The following is a 17,197-nucleotide window of genomic DNA, read 5'->3' as shown; positions in this document are numbered from 1 at the left end:
CACACACTTTCAGTGTCTTACTGAATTCTTTAAAAATGTTCTGTAATGTGCCTTAAAAAATAACACTGTTTTAACTGAAATCCTTAGGCTTTAATATCCAGAGAGAGAACCAGCTTTGCTATCAACTTGAATACCATATACATTTGGCAATTTGTAAGAATTCAGCAAACTACAAGCTTACGTGAAACATGAGCAAAAGGACTTATTTCAGGCAGGAAGACCTCGAACAGCATAAGGACCAATCCTCGTGTTGACAAGAGCTAAGGTGTCTGAGAAAGACCCATCAGTAGATGGGTCTACATTTCCAGAAAAGGCCCATACTTTGCTGGGGATGAAAGTCAGTGTGTTAAATGGAGTTGAGCATTAATTGGAATTAAAAGCAAAAGAGTTCAGTATCACTTAACATATGGAAGTTTTCAAATAAATGTTTCTACTTTTCTCCCTTCCACACAAAGATTCACTTTTTAAATATTGCTTCTCCACATAGATTAAAAGCTTTGTCTCTAGTGAAGGAACTTACAGCAATCCCTAGTGTGAGAGAGAAGATTATTTTCAGCAGGTCATACTTTCCAGAGTTCCCCAGTCCATGTACATTGTCCGCTGCCTCCAGTACCAGTTTAGCATAACTGCCAAACACTGCGTCCCACACAACTGGATTCCCTCCTGTACCCCTTAGGCTCCATAGGCAGCTTTATGCCTAACCTAGTCTCTGCTTGTTTCACTGCTAGCTACTTACTCAGTGACCTTCAGAGGCTGACCACTGGGCACAGCAGCTTTTATTTCCCCCTCTAAATCAGCAGTGACTGATAGATGTGGGAGCAGAAAACCACTGACCCCTTATCAAGAGATGGGACAAACTTTGCAGTATCTTTCATGCTCTGGAGTTCCCCTGAGGATCAATTTGAGACTAGAGTCACCTGAAATTTCAAAGCTTCTTGGCTTCTTCTTTTTTTTTTTCCTTTCTTCTTCATCTTACTTTTTTGCTCCCTTATTGGTTTCTCCTGAGGGCAAATCCTTAATAATTAACTTACATAGAAGTCCCTGACGCAGGGTCTGCTTCTAGGAGCACTCAACACAAAACAGCCCTTCCTAATGACTCATTCATTCATTCAGAAATGTTCCCTGTCTAGATTTTCCTCAATGCAGTGAAGAAGAATAACACATAGGTAGATGAAATATAACCATAAATGTTCTCAAGGAATTATGTGGACCTAAGTGACTACATATTTTACAGTAAAGGGAAACAAAGTTATGAGCATGCCATCTCCCCTGTCAAAGTGGCTTATAGCTAGTAGATCCTCATGAGTGCTAAAACATTTGGTCAGTCCTTGACCACATGCTGTTAGCCCTTGAGGAAGAGTCAATCGTATGCCTACAGTTTTATTTTATTCAATACTTACTGGACTTCATGAACCAGAGTATGAGAAACAAATGTATAGGCTAATAAGTACAATATGATATGTACATCTTGAATAATCTTCAAAATGCTGTGAATTATGAAAGAAGGAATAGTACCTTTTTAAGAAAATTGAAGGCTATGCCTTATAAGATAAATAGAATTAATTCTGGAGAGAGGTAGAGAGAAGCATTTTAGAAAGAGGGAATAGTACACTCCATCGCAGTTAGGGGTGAAAGATCACTGGCTGTTCTTTGGGCGAGAGAACAATGGTTTAGGGATTGAAGCACAGTTTGCATGCAAATTAGAGGCAGAAGATCAATCTGGATAATCTGGAGGTGGAGGCTAGAGCCACTAGGTGGTGGACCTGAGGTAATTCAGGGCTTTGTCCTACAGCAATGTATTTGAATTTGACTGATGTTTGTCTTAGAGACGATAGGAAGACATGTTAAAGACATGTTAAAGAGAAGAAAAACTGGGGTTGGAAAGAGTAACTAGAAGTGTATCATTAGGTTAAATCAGATATAAAACTCTCAATATAGAAACATTTTTTAAAAATAAGACTTTATTTTTTAGAGCAGTTCACAGCAGAATTGAACAGAAGGTACAGACATTTCCCATATACACCCTGCCCTCACACACACATAGCCTTCCCCATTAAGGACATCACCCCCCAGAGTGGTGCATTCTTTAAAATCAATAAACCTGCATTGACACAGCATCACACACAGCTCCTAGTTCACACTAGGTACACTTTTGGTGCTGTGTAATGCTATGGGCTTGGACAAATGTCTAATGACACATATTCACCCTTAGAGTATTCCACATAATTGTTTCACCATGTAGAGCATAGGTCTTTTAGGGGCAGTTATTTGACCTATCAAAAATGATAATTTCATATGGCTCAAACTGATAGTCTAGCCAGGAATGAGGGCGAGAATCTAAAGAGCAGCACCAACACCAGAAAAGAGGAGTGAAATAAAGAAGCTCTATAAGAAAGAAAATCGACAGCCTGAAATGAGTGATCCATGGGTGGCAGAGGCAAAGAAAGCTGAGGAAGGCACAGGTGACAGCAAAGCAAAGGTCTCTACTGGGAATGACTGAGTGAATAGCCAAGAGAGCCCTGAGGGGAAGTGAGAACCCACAGGAGGAGCACCTCCCACAGCACCATAGGGACCATGCCTGCTTCAGAACCCCGTGGTGCTTCACCAATTACCTGGCAACCCTCATCCTTTATGCTTTCTCTGCTATTTGACACAAGACAGGCCATGATATCCAAATTCCTAAGGTTGTAGCTAGTACTGAAGTCTGGCTAACAAGTAATGTGAGTTCAAGAGTTTACTTAGTTAACACAGGTCTCTAAACGAGAACCCAGGAGCAAGACAGCTGGAGAAAACTGGTGGTCCTTGAAGGCAGGAACCTGTCCTAACAGGTTGTGTTTTAGCATTTTTTTTTCCCCATCAGAGTGCAAAAGGGGCTTTGATGTTCTTACGGAATAACTAGGAAAACCTGATATTTTTCTTCCCCCAAGTCTGACTATTCTTCCAGAGTCATAATAGTTCAGTGAAAATTGCTGAACTTTTTCTATTGGACAAAATGTGAATTTGGGGGTGGGGCTGCATAAAAGACATGTCATTTCAGGATGTTTTAAGCACGACCTTCCTAAAGTAGAAATGATCCATTTGTTGGACACAGTCAAGAACTGGAAAACTACATGTCCAAGTGGAGAACTTATGCAATGTTATGCCAGCTAGAGTAAGTATGCAAAGGCGAGCTTTATCATGTGTTTGAAAGAAAAAATCCTCTAGCAAAAAAAAAAAAAAAAGACTGACCTAGAAAACATTGGGTTTCATTTCTTTCTGGTTTTGCTCGTAACAGTTTCTTGTAAGAATTTCATCTCATTCTGCTTTTTCTTGTAAGAGTATTACTGGAAAATGTTTAAAAATAGTTTTCAACTATGACAAAATATTTTCTTAGAATTTTTCCATTACATTCAAGGAATTTAGACTATAACTAGGAGAATGCCACTGAGGGATGGGCTTCAGGACCCTTTTTGCAGCATTATTCATTCATGCCACAAATATTTACTGACTCTGACCTATGTGCTAGGTGGGTGGTAGCTGTTGGAGATACAATGGTGCACAAAATCAGACAGATTTCCTGCCTTCATGAAGCGTATAGCCTAGATATACTGACAAATATTAAACAATCAATCACGAAATAGCTATTAGTTTCAAACTACACAGAGTTCCTAAAAGGGAACATAGTGATGGTTACATGGGGGGGCGGGCAGACCTAGTCAACAGGATGTCCTCTGAGGAGGTGATTTTTCAAGTTGAGACCTGTGAGATGAGTAGGAGTCAGTCAGATGATGAAGGAGTGGAAGATCATTCCAGGCAGGAGAAATTGCTAGTGCAAAGGAGTATAGACCTGTGCATAATGTTCAAAGATGGCTAGTGTGGCTTAAGTGCCCAAGAACAAAAGGGCAAAAAGTTTTGAAACAAGGATACAGTTTCAGCCAGAGTCCAGATCAAACAGGGCCTGTGAGTTAAGGTTCTGGTCTTTACCCTAAGAGCAGTAGGAACTCATGAAAAATAATAAGCTGGAGAGTGCTAGAATTAGATTTGCCTACATCAAATCATTTCAAGTCAAAGACTTTTTAGTCGGCATTCAATGAACACTGAGATAGCTGCTCTTGAGATTTAGATTTAGAAGTTGATGTCATAGCATAGGAAGAATGAAAAGCGTCAATGAAAGCACAGAGTTGAGAATGAGATGGTCTTGGGGAGACAACAGTGAAGACATCTTTATTTACTAGATCATAACCAATGTGAGTTGATATGTGGGTTTTGGTTTTCTTTAGAATGTTCAAGGAAGTATCATCTGACAAAAGGAGTCATGATCAATAATTCTGTCCCTGAAACCTTCTGTCTGTTCACAGATCAGGTATCACACAAACAACTACGCATCCAGCTCCACCTCCTTACCCCACCAGTGCTCCTCAACCTTGATGTGGAGTGACCACTTGGAAAGGTGAGAGTTAGAAGCTGCCTAGGTTTACACTGTAGCCGTCTGTCATCTTTCTGCTCTGCTTTGAGTTCATGCTTTGAAGGCAGAGTATCTCTAAGAATCAAAGTGCAAATGAAAGCATACACATGTGATTAAAGAGTACCAGATTCCTAAGAAGAGCTATTGTTGCTTTTATCTCTACTTAAATTTCCTCCAAGACCTTTATGTGATGGGCTCCAGTCTGGTCTTGTGACAAACCAATTCTTCCATGAAAAAGCCTGCATGTCACTAATTTTCCACTCCACTCTCCGGGAGTATTTTAAGGTTAAGCTACTGTTTTAATTAGACATCAGAATCCAGCGTGTTCACCATATGGCTAGCACGCTCTCGGTCGCCCTTCTGATTAGATTTATTTTGTATGAAATGTGTGTGTCAGTGGATGAACACTCGAGAAAGCAGAACACAATGCCAACTGGGATGCATGATTGGCTATATTAAAATTTGATTATTAGTTTTCTCCCTTGAACACCTTTTTTTTTCTATATTTCTGTTAGAGACTACAGGAGCCATAGGATTAACTGAAAAAGCCCTTTTGGCTATTACAGCATTATGTGATCTATTTTTTTTTAAAGAAAGAATATAAATAAAATGTTAAATTATTTTTTTCAAAGACCGCACACTTGACTTATCAAATAATTTGACCTTTTCGTTTTAATGGAAAGAAAATATGCTCACATTATTTCATTTTTTGGTTATTGGCAGGTATGCTAACTCCTTTACAGTGGTTATTATGAGTGTGGACACTTTAGCAGCTTAATTGCCTTGCCTGTTTGTCCTCCCATGATCAGAGCAAGAGAGAGATAGTCGCTTCTGTTTTTCAGGGGAAGAATTGAATGTGTTTTTCCATGGAGATAGGTAGCTAGGCCTACGTGGTGAGAATAAGCTGGCTGATTCTGGGAAACAGGTTGAAAATCACGAGGCCAATACAAATTTTGGCTCAACTGACCTTTAGAATCCTGCACCTTTTTTTTTTTTTAATATCTGTGAGATATGAACACATGTACCTAGCATTGTTTTTGCTATCAAGGCAGATTCCCCTGGGGTGGGGAGTGAAGGGAAAAGAAGGAAGCCTGGTTCCCATCTCGTTTTTTTTTTTTTGGGGGGGGGGTAGGTTCACTTTAATGCTGCCTTTAATTTTCCAAAGTCAACCTTATTGTACTTTCCCTGCATTATGAAAAATAAGCCAGGTTCTATTATGGAAACTTTGTAAAATGAAAATAATTAGAAAGAAAGGATGCTTACTAAATGCTATTTCCACTACTCAAGCAAAATCTATCTATATTAGTATATTTTTTGTGTTCTTTTTTCCCCTGTACTTTTCTTGATTTTGTTCTATATGATTATGACATTATATATGCACTTTTGAATCTTGTTCTTATTTCATTTAATATAAACATTTCTTAGACTATTGTGAATTCTTTGTAAAGCTACTTTAAAATTTATTTGGGTCTATCAAGAGTGTACTATAGTTTCCTTAACCATAATCTGTGGTCACATTTGGCACCATCGCAATAGTACTGCATTGGCGGAGGTCAAATGCAGAGGTGTAATTAGTATTTCTGATTTTTGTTTTTGCCATAAGAAGACTTTAAAAAATAAAATGTAATTAGAAAGAAAGGAAGCTTTACTAAGTGCTATTTCCACTACTCAGATACATGTTATCAGACTGCTTTCCAAAAGAATTATCAGAGGTTTAAAATTTCATAAGCAATGTATCAGAGTTTCTGCTTTGCTTCACTCTAACCAGCACTGTATATTATCTTAAAAAATAAATATCAAGCTGGGCACGGTGGCACATGCCTGTAATCCCAGCGGCTCAGGAAGTTGAGACAGGAAGATGGCAAGTTCAAAGCCAGCCTCAACAAGGGCGAGGCACTAAGCAACTCAGTGAGACCCTGTCTCTAAATGAAATACAAAATGGGGCTGGGGATGTGGCTCAGTAGTTGAGCGCCCCTGTGTTCAATCCCCAGTAAAATAAATAAATACATAAATAAATAAATATCACACTTTGTGGGATTAGTAAGAGAAACATTGTATTTTATAGCTATTTCACTTTGCCCTCTTCCTTATTTCTTTTTAGATGATAGTTATATACTTGTTGGGACTTGTTTTATGACAAGTTTATTTGTCATTTGGTATACCTATAATTGCTTTTGTTTATAAAATGCACATAATTATTTCAAATGTTTTATCTGCATAAAGCATATGTATTTCTTACTCATATATTGCTCCTTATACCAATACAAAATTTAAAAAATTATCCCTATTAGAGTTTATTGCATCTTTCTCTATATATTCTAACAGATAATGAAAGAACAGAGCTGGACTTATAGCGCAGTTCCTGCTTCCCCGAGTCTGTGTGTTTCTTTCCACCCAAGAAGAACATTATGTTTTTTGGACTATATCTTTATTTTTGTCTCATTTTTCTATTTTAGTTTTTTTTTTCTTGTCAGTAATACACTCAGAGAGCAGTTTTATTGTTATAACCCATGCCTCCGAATGTTAAATTCATTTCTTGGGAGATTCTGAGCAAGCTTGAAGAAGCTGAGTAGGATTCCACAGAGGACGATTTATGGAAAAGACAAGCAAAAGAATGACTCACATTTCAAGAGTTTCCTCCAACTTGAAACATTTATTCGAATCTTAACTAAGATGGACAGCTGTTCATTCTATAATGATTTTGATTTTGCAACATGAATTTGAAAAATCAGTGTATATTTTGACAGTGAAAAGTCAACACATGGAGAGCAAGAATTCTATTAAGAGGACATGAACTTAATGAGACAGAAAACAAGCCTAGTGAGGGCAGGAGGGTCTCTGTGGAGATGTGGTGTCCCTCTGGGCTTAGTTCAGAAATAAACGTTCTTCAGTTTAAATTCTGGTTATAGGTCATTAGGTAATTCAGGATTGCTTTATTGCTATTTCTTTGCTTTTAAAGACAAAGGATTGATGCAGCTAAGGGCATCCTTGATGTGTTATAAACAATTAGGAGGCTATCAGGTTATTCAGTTAAAGCAATAAAAAATAAATTCATACATAGCCTTCTAGTTATATCTTCATTTTTATCCTACTTTTGAGTCACTATCAGTTTGAGATTTCTTCTCAGGCAGCATACAAAGAGGTAAAATTAATAAATGACAGTTATTCTGCCTCAAGTTTTGTTACTTTTTGTGAAATAAAAGGATCTTCTTTGTATTGCAATAAAAAAAATTCTGTGGATTTTTAAAAAATATTTTGAGTCATTTAATAGCTTTCAACTGACATGCCTTCACCCGCTTTTAAATCCAATCAATTTGTCTTCCTTGCTGTCCCCCCATTTCTGCCTCTGCTCCCCTGACCCTGTTCACTGACTGCATCACAGGTTTACCATGTTGTCACCTCTGAGAACATCTGAGAAAGAGGTAAAAATATGGCCTTCAAAGTCTCACCAGAGGAGCCTGAACTGGCTCCATTGTCATTGATCAACTAGATTAAGCCAATTGTAGAGTCACTTTTCTCAAAAAGCTGAACCCGTTATGAATTAGCTATAAACTACATATTTTCTTTCAAGCCTACATTTGAAATTGTTTTAACTAGCACCAATCTTATGCTTTACACAATTCTTCAGGTTTAAGTTCAGTGGATTTTATGAAGCACATAGATTTTGCCTCCAATATAAAAATATCTGTGTTCCTTGTGTTAGTCAGACTTTTGTCACTGTGACAAAATACTTCAGAAAACTGACTTAAAGGAGACAAAATTCAATTTTGTCTTATGGTTTCAGTGCATGGTCACTTGCACCCATACTTTGGGTCTGTGCCATGGCAGAAGAACATCATGGTGAAGAGCAGGTGATATAGCGAAGCTGGTCATCTTATGATATCCAAGAAGCCAAGAGAAAGGCGGGGGTTGGGGGTGAGGAAGGGACCAGGATCCTAATATGCCTTTCAAGGACATGCCCCTATAACCTAACTTCCTTCCATCTTTTCCCATCCCCTAAAGATTCTATCACCTTCCAAAAGTACACAGGCTGGTGACAACGCCTTTAGCCTATGGTACTGTGGGGGTGTGTGTAAGATCCAAACTGTAACACTACTGTTTACTTATATTTCCCCATGGTTCATCTATGTCATTATCTTGCTGCCATGTATCTATTATCTTATTGTTACAAAAGATGACTGTTTAGGGCTGAGGATATAGCTCAGTTGGTAGAGTGCTTGCCTTTGATCCCTAGCACCAAAAAACAAAACAAACTAACAAAAGATGACTGTTTATAGAGGGTTTACCTATGTCTCATTGATAATATAGTAAGCATTTAGATTCAAACTCAATTTTATTGATTTCAGGTGTACTTCTCTTAATGCAGCACAGTAGGATATGAGATTTGCTACAATGATATTCTGCTTAAGAATCACAAACTCTGAGTGGATAAAGCAGCAGCAGCTGCAGCAGCAGCTGCAGCAGCAGCTAAATCAGATAAAAAAGATCAGAAGAGGTCTGCAGCAGGCAAGAAACCTGTGATAAAGAATCTGGGAAAGAAGGCTGTTGGTGTTAAGGAGAAGAAGCCTGTGGGGGGAAAGGCTGCACCTGCCAAGAAACCAACAGCTGAAAAGAAACCTGTTGCAGAGAGAAAAAAAGTCTGCTGCATAAATTCTTAAAAATCCGTTTGATTCCATAAGTTCAAATAATTTTGGACAGTTTAGTTTGAATAAAGAGCTGAATAAAGATGCAGTGAATAAAAAAAAGACAAAGTGACGCAGTAGTAAAAGGATGGGTTTTGAAATCAAACTCGGATGTAAATATGGCTATGCCACTCATAAACTCTGTGATCCTGAGAAAGTTAATCTCATTGAGTTTCAATCAACTAATCTATAAAAGGAAGATGATGCTACTTACCTGTAGGGTTATTGTGATAATATATGTAAGGTACATGTAATACACGTACTTACTCAGTTAAATATTTGCAGGGATGAATTTTTTATTCAGACTTATCTCCAACTATTTAATGAGCTCACAGTGTCAACAATGGACTGGCTTCATGACTGGTGGATTTAAATGTCATGGACAGAATCTATTTCAAAATCCTGTGTACTATTCCTATTTATAATGTCCCATAATTATTTTGGTTAGTGCAAAGCCTACCTACCTTCCACATGTTCAAATCTTACCTTGTTCTTAGGCCTTGAATAATTTAAGTATCTTTGTTCTCTGTCACCTCTATCCCCAAATCTACATGGTACTAATTTTATGATATTGCCTTTTTCCTTAAATATTCCATTTTCCCTTGACAAAATTCTAGTTCATGGTGGATTAAAGACCCTTTTCTTATATTTTCTTCATAAATATCTTAGCACTAGTATAGTGTCTGACTCCTAGAAAAATGCTATTTCCTTAGTAAATTATTAGCAAAGGTCATATTTATATACAAGATAAGCAACCTAAAATTCAAACAAATATGATAGAAAGTACTTTGTTTCCATATTATTGCTGAAATTGGGAAATTTCATATTAAAATTTCCTGATTTAGAAATGTTACATCATAGGGGTTGGGGGTGTGGCTCAAGTGGTAGTGCGTTCGCCTGGCATGTGTGAGGCACTGGGTTCAATCCTCAGCACCACATAAAAATAAAATAAAGATATTGTGTCCACATAAAAAAATAAATATTAAAATATTAAAAAACATTTTAAAAAAGTCACATCATGGTAATGATGAATAATTACATTCAGTTTAATATAATAAGTTTATTAAAGCTATTTGTGTAAAGAAGTAAGTAATGAAATAATTAGAAAAAATGATTGGCAAAGATAGTTTGAAATCTGATGTAGAGAAAAATATATGTCAGTATAAAATACTTCTGATACATTTTTAAGTTGATTTTAGTTTTTATAGCAGTTTATGTTCAAAGAAGAATTAATTGTAAATAAAAAGGATATTTTTGTTTGTAATGCATAGAAACCTGTCCACTACACAATAAGATCACCTAAAATAAAAGATTCTGTCATATATGTACTCCAGTATTCTGGATCATGTTTTAGCAGCACATTTACTAAAAAGTGCCTTCACCTTCATTTCCATTCTTTAGTAAACACAGAATCTCATCATTATATAATGAGGTTATAATGAGGCTAGAACTAATAGTCTATAAAAAGATGAGTTCCTTAGGAACTCTGCCCCAAAATGTCACATATAGAGAAAGGTGGCTGACACCCAGTTTTAATGTTATTACAGGAATTAGTATAACACCCCATGGAATACACATACAAAACCTGAAACACTGTTATGCTTATAAGTGGGCTATGGAGACATGGTTCCTGACTGTACACATATAATACCTTCTGTGTATGTTTAGACCTAAAACTTGGCACTGGAAGAAATGAGCTCCAGACTCCAACCTCTATCCTATAACAACTCTGGTGCTTTCATTCCGCACTAATGCAAGCCAATGTGGAAGAAAACAAAGAGCCCAGTTGTGTTGCTCCCAAGTGAGATGGGGCAGGCTAATGTGCAAGACGGGCCAAGTCCTGCCCAGATCTCAGAACTGGGCCAGGTAAGAAAACAGGCAGTGTTAGGGTCAGGAGCTCAGGCTCTTACCAGAAGCTATCTTTATCCAAATTCTCTCAAAAAGGAGAAAAGTAGAGTAATTTGTCTTTTTGTTTTGTTTATTCTAATTTGTTATATATGACAGCAGAATGTATTATAATTCATATTACACATATATAGCACAATGTTTCATGTCTCTGGTTGTACATAAAGTAGAGTTACACCATTTGTGTCTTCATACGTACACTTTGGGTAATGATGTCCATCTGGTTCTACCATCTTTCCTACCCCAATGCCCCCTTTCTTACCCTCCCACACCTTTGCCCTATCTAGTGTTTGTCTAATCTTCCAATGCTCACTCCCAACCCCATCATGAATCAATATACTTATATCAGAGAAAACATTTGGTATTTGGTTTTTTCTCTATCATGTCAGATTAGACCCCAACTTCCTTAATAAGACTCCTATAGCACAAGATTTAAAATCAAGACTCAATAAATGGGATGGATTCAAACTAAAAAGCTTCTTCTTAGGAAAAGAAACAGCGAGGTGAATAGAGAGCCTACATTTTGAGAGCAAATTTTTACTACATACACATCAGATAGAGCACTAATCTCTAGGATATATAAAGAACTCATAAATCTTAACACCAAAAAACCCAAATAACCCAATCAGTAAATGGGCCAAGGAACTGAACAGAGTGATTTGTCTTTTATTTTTTAATTTTTTTAGTTTTATTGATTTTTTTTACTACATGACAGCAGAATAAATGCATTACAATTCTTATTACACATATATACCACAATTTTTCATATCTCTGTTTGTGTATAAAGTATTTTGACACCCAATTTGTGTCTTCATACATGTACTTTGGATAATGATGTCCATCACATTCCACCGCCCTTGGTAATCCCTTGCCCCCTCCCTTTCCTTCCCATCACTCTTCCCTATCTAGAATTCATCTAATCCTCCCATGCTCCCCGTCCCTACCCACTATGAGGTGATTTGTCTTTTATATGTACATGCAGGTATGTGTCTTACAGTTATTTACCATGGTTTGAAAAATATATGAAAATCCAGATTTGAATTGGTCTGCCTTTTTATTATCTACCAGGAAAACTTAAAAATCAAGTAAATTATGAGAAAAAGTTATTAAAAATCAATATAATTACTTAAGAGAACAAAAATTTTTCAACAACTTCAGTAGTTAGAAGTATATTAGAAAAACCTGTTGCTAGGATAATTGCCATTTGTAGTATCTTAAAAGTCTATATATTTTATACTTGTTCATTATACTTTTACTTAACAATGACTAAAATGTTTAATTGCTGTTTTAAAAATCTGTGCTCATACTTTTCATTAATCCAGGTTTTACTGGATGTTTTGCTAATTTCAAAATATCTCTAAGCTCATGCTATAGATAACAGTATTTCTCTGTTTCATTCATGTTTTAAGGCTTTATTTTCATTATCTGAATTTTTTTATTCCAAAATAACTTATATGATATATATGTACATATGTAAATATCTAAAATTATTACTACACACACTGCATTTAAGAACTTTCGTATTGTTTAAAAAAAATACTCACCCAGCCTATAAGCTTCTTGTGGGCAGGATCTGTTCCTTAAACATCTACCTATAAAGTGTAGCACAGTCAGGTCTAAGCACACAGAAATTGCTCAGTGAGGAATGATGGGTAGTCTATGTGGCATGACTGAAACACATACGAGCTATGCTTAAGACAACTAGATGATGAGTTAGGACAACTAGATGAGAATGACATTTATTTGACAGTTGATTTCTGTTTGCTTTTCCTCTTTGACATTGTGGTATTTGGTCAGTCTTCAAAATTTAGAAAGCAGAATGAAGCCATTTTTAGACTTCTTGAATGAAAACACACAAACTCATATACACGCATATACGTGGAATTGCTGTTAGGAAAATGAGATTTAAATCTGTATCTTGGTGCAGAGGCTTGCACCTGTAGTCCCAGCTACTTTGGAAGCTGAGACAGGAGGATTGCTTGAGCCTGGGAGTTCAAGGACAGCCAGGACAACATGGTAGGACCCAGTTCTGAAATAAATACATAAACAAATAAGCTTACATATCAATTAACTTTTCCTTTAGGCAGCTGTGCTATTTATTAGGTTGGCATAGAAGCTAATTTTAACTCTATACCTATAGGCAAATGAAGGTATTGCAGAAGCTAATTTTTTTATATATACACTTTTTTGCTTCCTTGAAAAAAGTATAGTGTTCTCTTTTCAATCAGAAATAAATATACCAGAACCTTAGTAAATAAATAATTATAGTCTTTGTTGATTCCTGATTATAGTTGTAGTCAAACATTTTTATTGATTTAATTTATAACTTAAACACTAAATCCCTTTAAATGCCTTAGAGTTATAAAAGAAATGAGAACTAAGTAGTATGTACTAAAATACTATGGCCAAAGAGGGGCAGAAGAAAATATTTGCTGAAAATTCCAATATACCAGATAAAACTAAACAAAGATTTCTAATGAAAATTAAAGGCTAAAACAGCAAGAGATGGTAAAGTTTGTTGTGTGATTGGGTAAAGTATGGTTTAGTAATATGTGCTCCATAAATACTTGCTCAGTTTTTTTTTGTTTTTTTTTTTGTGTGTGTGTGTGTGTGGTACCAGGGATTGAACCCAGAGGTGCTTAACCACTGAGCCACCTCCCCAGCCCTCTTCATTTTTTATTTTAAGACAGGGTCTTGCTAAGTTGCTTAAGGCCTTGCAAAGTTGCTGAGGCTGGCTATGAACTTGCAGTCCTCCCACCATCAGCTCCCATGCTGCTGGGATTATGGGCGAGCACCTGGTCTGATTGTTATTTTTGGTGGCAGCTACTACTGCTCTGATAGTAAAGGCTAAGAAATAGGTTTTCAGACAAAATTAGGTAAATATCATACTAAGAAGAATGAAGGGAACGGGGGAAAAGGTATTCTTTAAAAAACTGAAAAAAAAAGAGAAAAAAAAATGGAGTTAAACTTGTTTCTATATATCTGCATATATTTAGTACTAAGAGTTTCTCTCAATCCTGCCTCTCCTTCTTTTCTGTCATGGTCTAAACCTCAGCCTCCATCATTTCCCATCTGAATTATTTCAATAATGGGCATCCTGCTTTTGATCTTGAGCTCTCAGATCATTGAACTTTAAGGTTTTATAAATGTAGAATCACATCATCTGCAAACAGTAATAATTTGACTTCCCTTTCCTATTTGTATCCATTTTTTCTTTCTCTTGCATAATTGCGCTGGCTAGAATTTCAAGTACTGTATTGAATAGGAGTGGTGACAGTGGAAATCCTTGTCTTGTTTCTGATTTTACAGAAAATGCTTTCAATTTTTTCCTATTCAGTATGATGTTAACTTTATATTTGCAGTAGACAGTCTTTATCCTGTTGAGATAAGTTTCTCCTATTCCTAGTTTCTTCAGGGTCTGTTGTTATGAGGGGGTGTTGAATTTGTCAAAGGTTCTTTTTGCAACTTTTGAGATTATTGTTTGATTTTTTTATCCTTGGTTTTATTTATGTGGTGTATCACATTTACTGATTTGGGTATGTTAAACCATCCTTGCATGACTGGAATGAAATCAAATCTTTTTAATGTGTTGTCAGATTTGGTTTGCTAGTACTTTACTAAGGATTTTTCTAAATTATACTCATTAAGGATATTGGTCTGTAATTTTTGTTCCTACATGTGTTCTTATCTGGTTGGGTATCAGGGAAATACTGGCTTCATAGAATAAGTTTGGAAGCATTTCCTCTCTTTATATTTAATATATTTATGTCCTCTCTTTATATTTAATTTGGGGAGCATTGGCATAAGTTCTTCAAGATCTGGCAAAATTATTCTTACAGATAAACTTTCAAAAAAAGCATAATGATCAGTTAACTATTTCATTCACTAGTGAAGATCTCATCCTGAGTTCTGAATCAAAGACATATTCCTTTGGTTTAAAATTTCAACCATTGGCACGAATTCATCTTGGTGTCTGAGAGGTCTCTGAAGACTTGGCAATCACACAGAAGATTGTTCAATGTTTGTTTCTAATCCATATATTGCTAATCTGATCCTGACATTTACGTTGTGCCAGTAAAAATCCACTAACTATAAATTATCCCTACCCCCACTTTTTCAAAGGAAAAATTGTGGTTGGAAAGAAATGTACTAATGTTCTAGGAAGTGATGCAACTGTTTTTGGAAAAATAATGAAACGTTAAGCATATTTCTGAAGTTCTTTTTGTACCAACACTCCTTGCTATGTTTTGCAAGTCACAGTGTCTTTGCCCAACACCCAGCTGATGTTAATCTAGTACAAAGCTAAACAAATAGTTTTCTTGAAATAGTTCTCTAATGTAGCCTAATCATAAATGCCTACAATTACTTAGAATATTTCTCTATATACTGACAATTGTAGGAAACAGGGGATATGTGGATATGATCCATTCACCAACATTCATCCTGTCCTATAATAACTTTAAACTTTATTCATTCTTCAAGACTATGTAAGAAACTAACCCTCACCCTTAGTGGAGGTAGCTGCCCAAACCTCTTTTCTCCAAACCTCTTCTCTCCAGTGAATGTGGAAGTAAGTACTTAAGATACCATAAAGAGCAAAAGTCTAATGAAGACCCAACGGCTAGATTGGGTGTTGGGAATTCTTTTTGTCTCTGGTTTACATTAAATGTCTGGTCAATTGTCTGAAAAACAAATGTATAATTGTGCATAATGATGAGAATAGTATCCCAAAATATATTTCTGTAAAAAAAACCCCACCCTTGAATAAAGGATAAAAACAAAGAGAACTGAAAATATTTCAACCAAGAAGTTCTTCTTTGGGAACTAATCATCAATTTCTAGTTAAATATTCAGAAATGTTAGTGAAATTATATTTATTATATCTCTACTTGGTAAAAGACAAGGATGAATATCTCCAAGTGCTTTCCATCTCTGCTAACAGAAGAACATCAGGTCATTCAGAGAAAATAACATGTATCCATCTGATTTTAGTATTGTTTTCATTGGTAAGGATTTTTATCCCTTCCTCCCTCCTTCTCTGCCTCCTTCTCTCTCTCCTCTTCTTTTTAAAAATAATATTTACTTTTTTGGGGTGTAGATGGACACAACACAGTGCATTTTATTTTTATGTGGTGCTGAGGATCGAACCTGGGTCCCGCCCATACTAGGCAAGTGCTCTACCGCTGAGCCACAATCCCAGCCCCTCTCCTCTTCTTTCTTCAATCCTCCTTTCCTATCTTCTTCTCCTTCTTCTTTCTTCCTTTTCCTTTCCGCTTTCTTTCTTTCTCCCTCTTTCTCTCTGTCTCTTTCTTCAAGTACTTATTAAGTTAATGAAATCTACTTGATTATATATTACTTAGAAATAGGAATCAGCTCTAAGAGAACCTATATGAAGCAAAGAGAAAAAAAAAGAAAAAAAACGTTTTTTTACATTTACAATGGATAGGCTTTATATTCACTATTTCATATGAATTGCCAATTTTCTTTGAGATTGTTACTGTAAACTTCTATTTCAGAGATGAGGAAGTTGAAGCAAATATCTAAAGTGGACCTCATTTAACTGACCTTTCCAATGTTATAGCTTTATGCGGTGGAGTTAGAACTCAAATACAGTTTTGCTTGACTACAAATCCTGTGTTTTCACTGTAATTTTCAAGATATTTCCAAAGTTTAAAGCTTGCTGAATTTTAATATTCTTAATGCTATCTTTTATATCCTATCTTAATCTTATCTATGGTACCATGTTAGAAAATGTTTCATGCCAGGCACGGTGGTGCACGCCTGTAACCTAGCAGCTCAGGAGGTTGAGGCAGGAGCATCACAAGTTCAAAGCCAGCCTCAGCAAAAGCCAGATGCTTAGCAACTCAGTGAGACCCTGTATCTAAATGAAATACAAAATAGGGCTGGGGATGTGGCTCAGTGACCTAGTGGCCCTGATTTAAATCCTTGCTAGCACCCACCACTCCTAAATAAAGAAAATATTTCTTTAAAAATGATGAGATTTTAAAAAAAATAGCATCCTCCTTTATCTACTTTTCCTTCATGTAGGAAAGCATGAAATTTCTCTGAAACTGTATTATCCTTGGCCAGAATATACAACTATACAGGACAACTCATCTTAATATCATTTTAAAGAATATATTTGTAGTTCCTTCTTTTACCCTTG

At 36.1% G+C, this 17,197-nt stretch overlaps 1 protein-coding gene across 2 annotated transcripts in view; it reads left to right on the top strand.

Moving 5' to 3' along the window:
* The window catches only part of Ptger3 (prostaglandin E receptor 3), a 216,126-nt gene that overhangs the window by 68,307 nt on the left and 130,622 nt on the right, over positions 1 to 17,197 (top strand). The window contains exons 3-4 of one of the 2 annotated variants that reach the window (XM_046451005.2): positions 4,338 to 4,429; positions 6,770 to 7,695. The exons of the other annotated variant lie outside the window; for it this stretch is intronic. Of the exons in view, the coding sequence (XP_046306961.1) occupies positions 4,338 to 4,429; positions 6,770 to 6,773 (96 nt within the window). The 3' untranslated portion in view covers positions 6,774 to 7,695. Of the gene's footprint in view, positions 1 to 4,337; positions 4,430 to 6,769; positions 7,696 to 17,197 lie in introns of those variants that run through there. 2 annotated transcript variants of the gene reach the window in all.

This window comes from Marmota monax, unplaced genomic scaffold (assembly GCF_021218885.2).
Source record: "Marmota monax isolate L192 unplaced genomic scaffold, Marmota_monax_Labrador192_F-V1.1 WCK01_AAM20220418_F8-fsc00023, whole genome shotgun sequence".
Classification (NCBI taxonomy): domain Eukaryota; kingdom Metazoa; phylum Chordata; class Mammalia; order Rodentia; family Sciuridae; genus Marmota; species Marmota monax.
The sequence above is the reverse complement of the archived record's forward strand: the minus strand, read 5'-3'. Positions and strand labels throughout refer to the sequence as shown.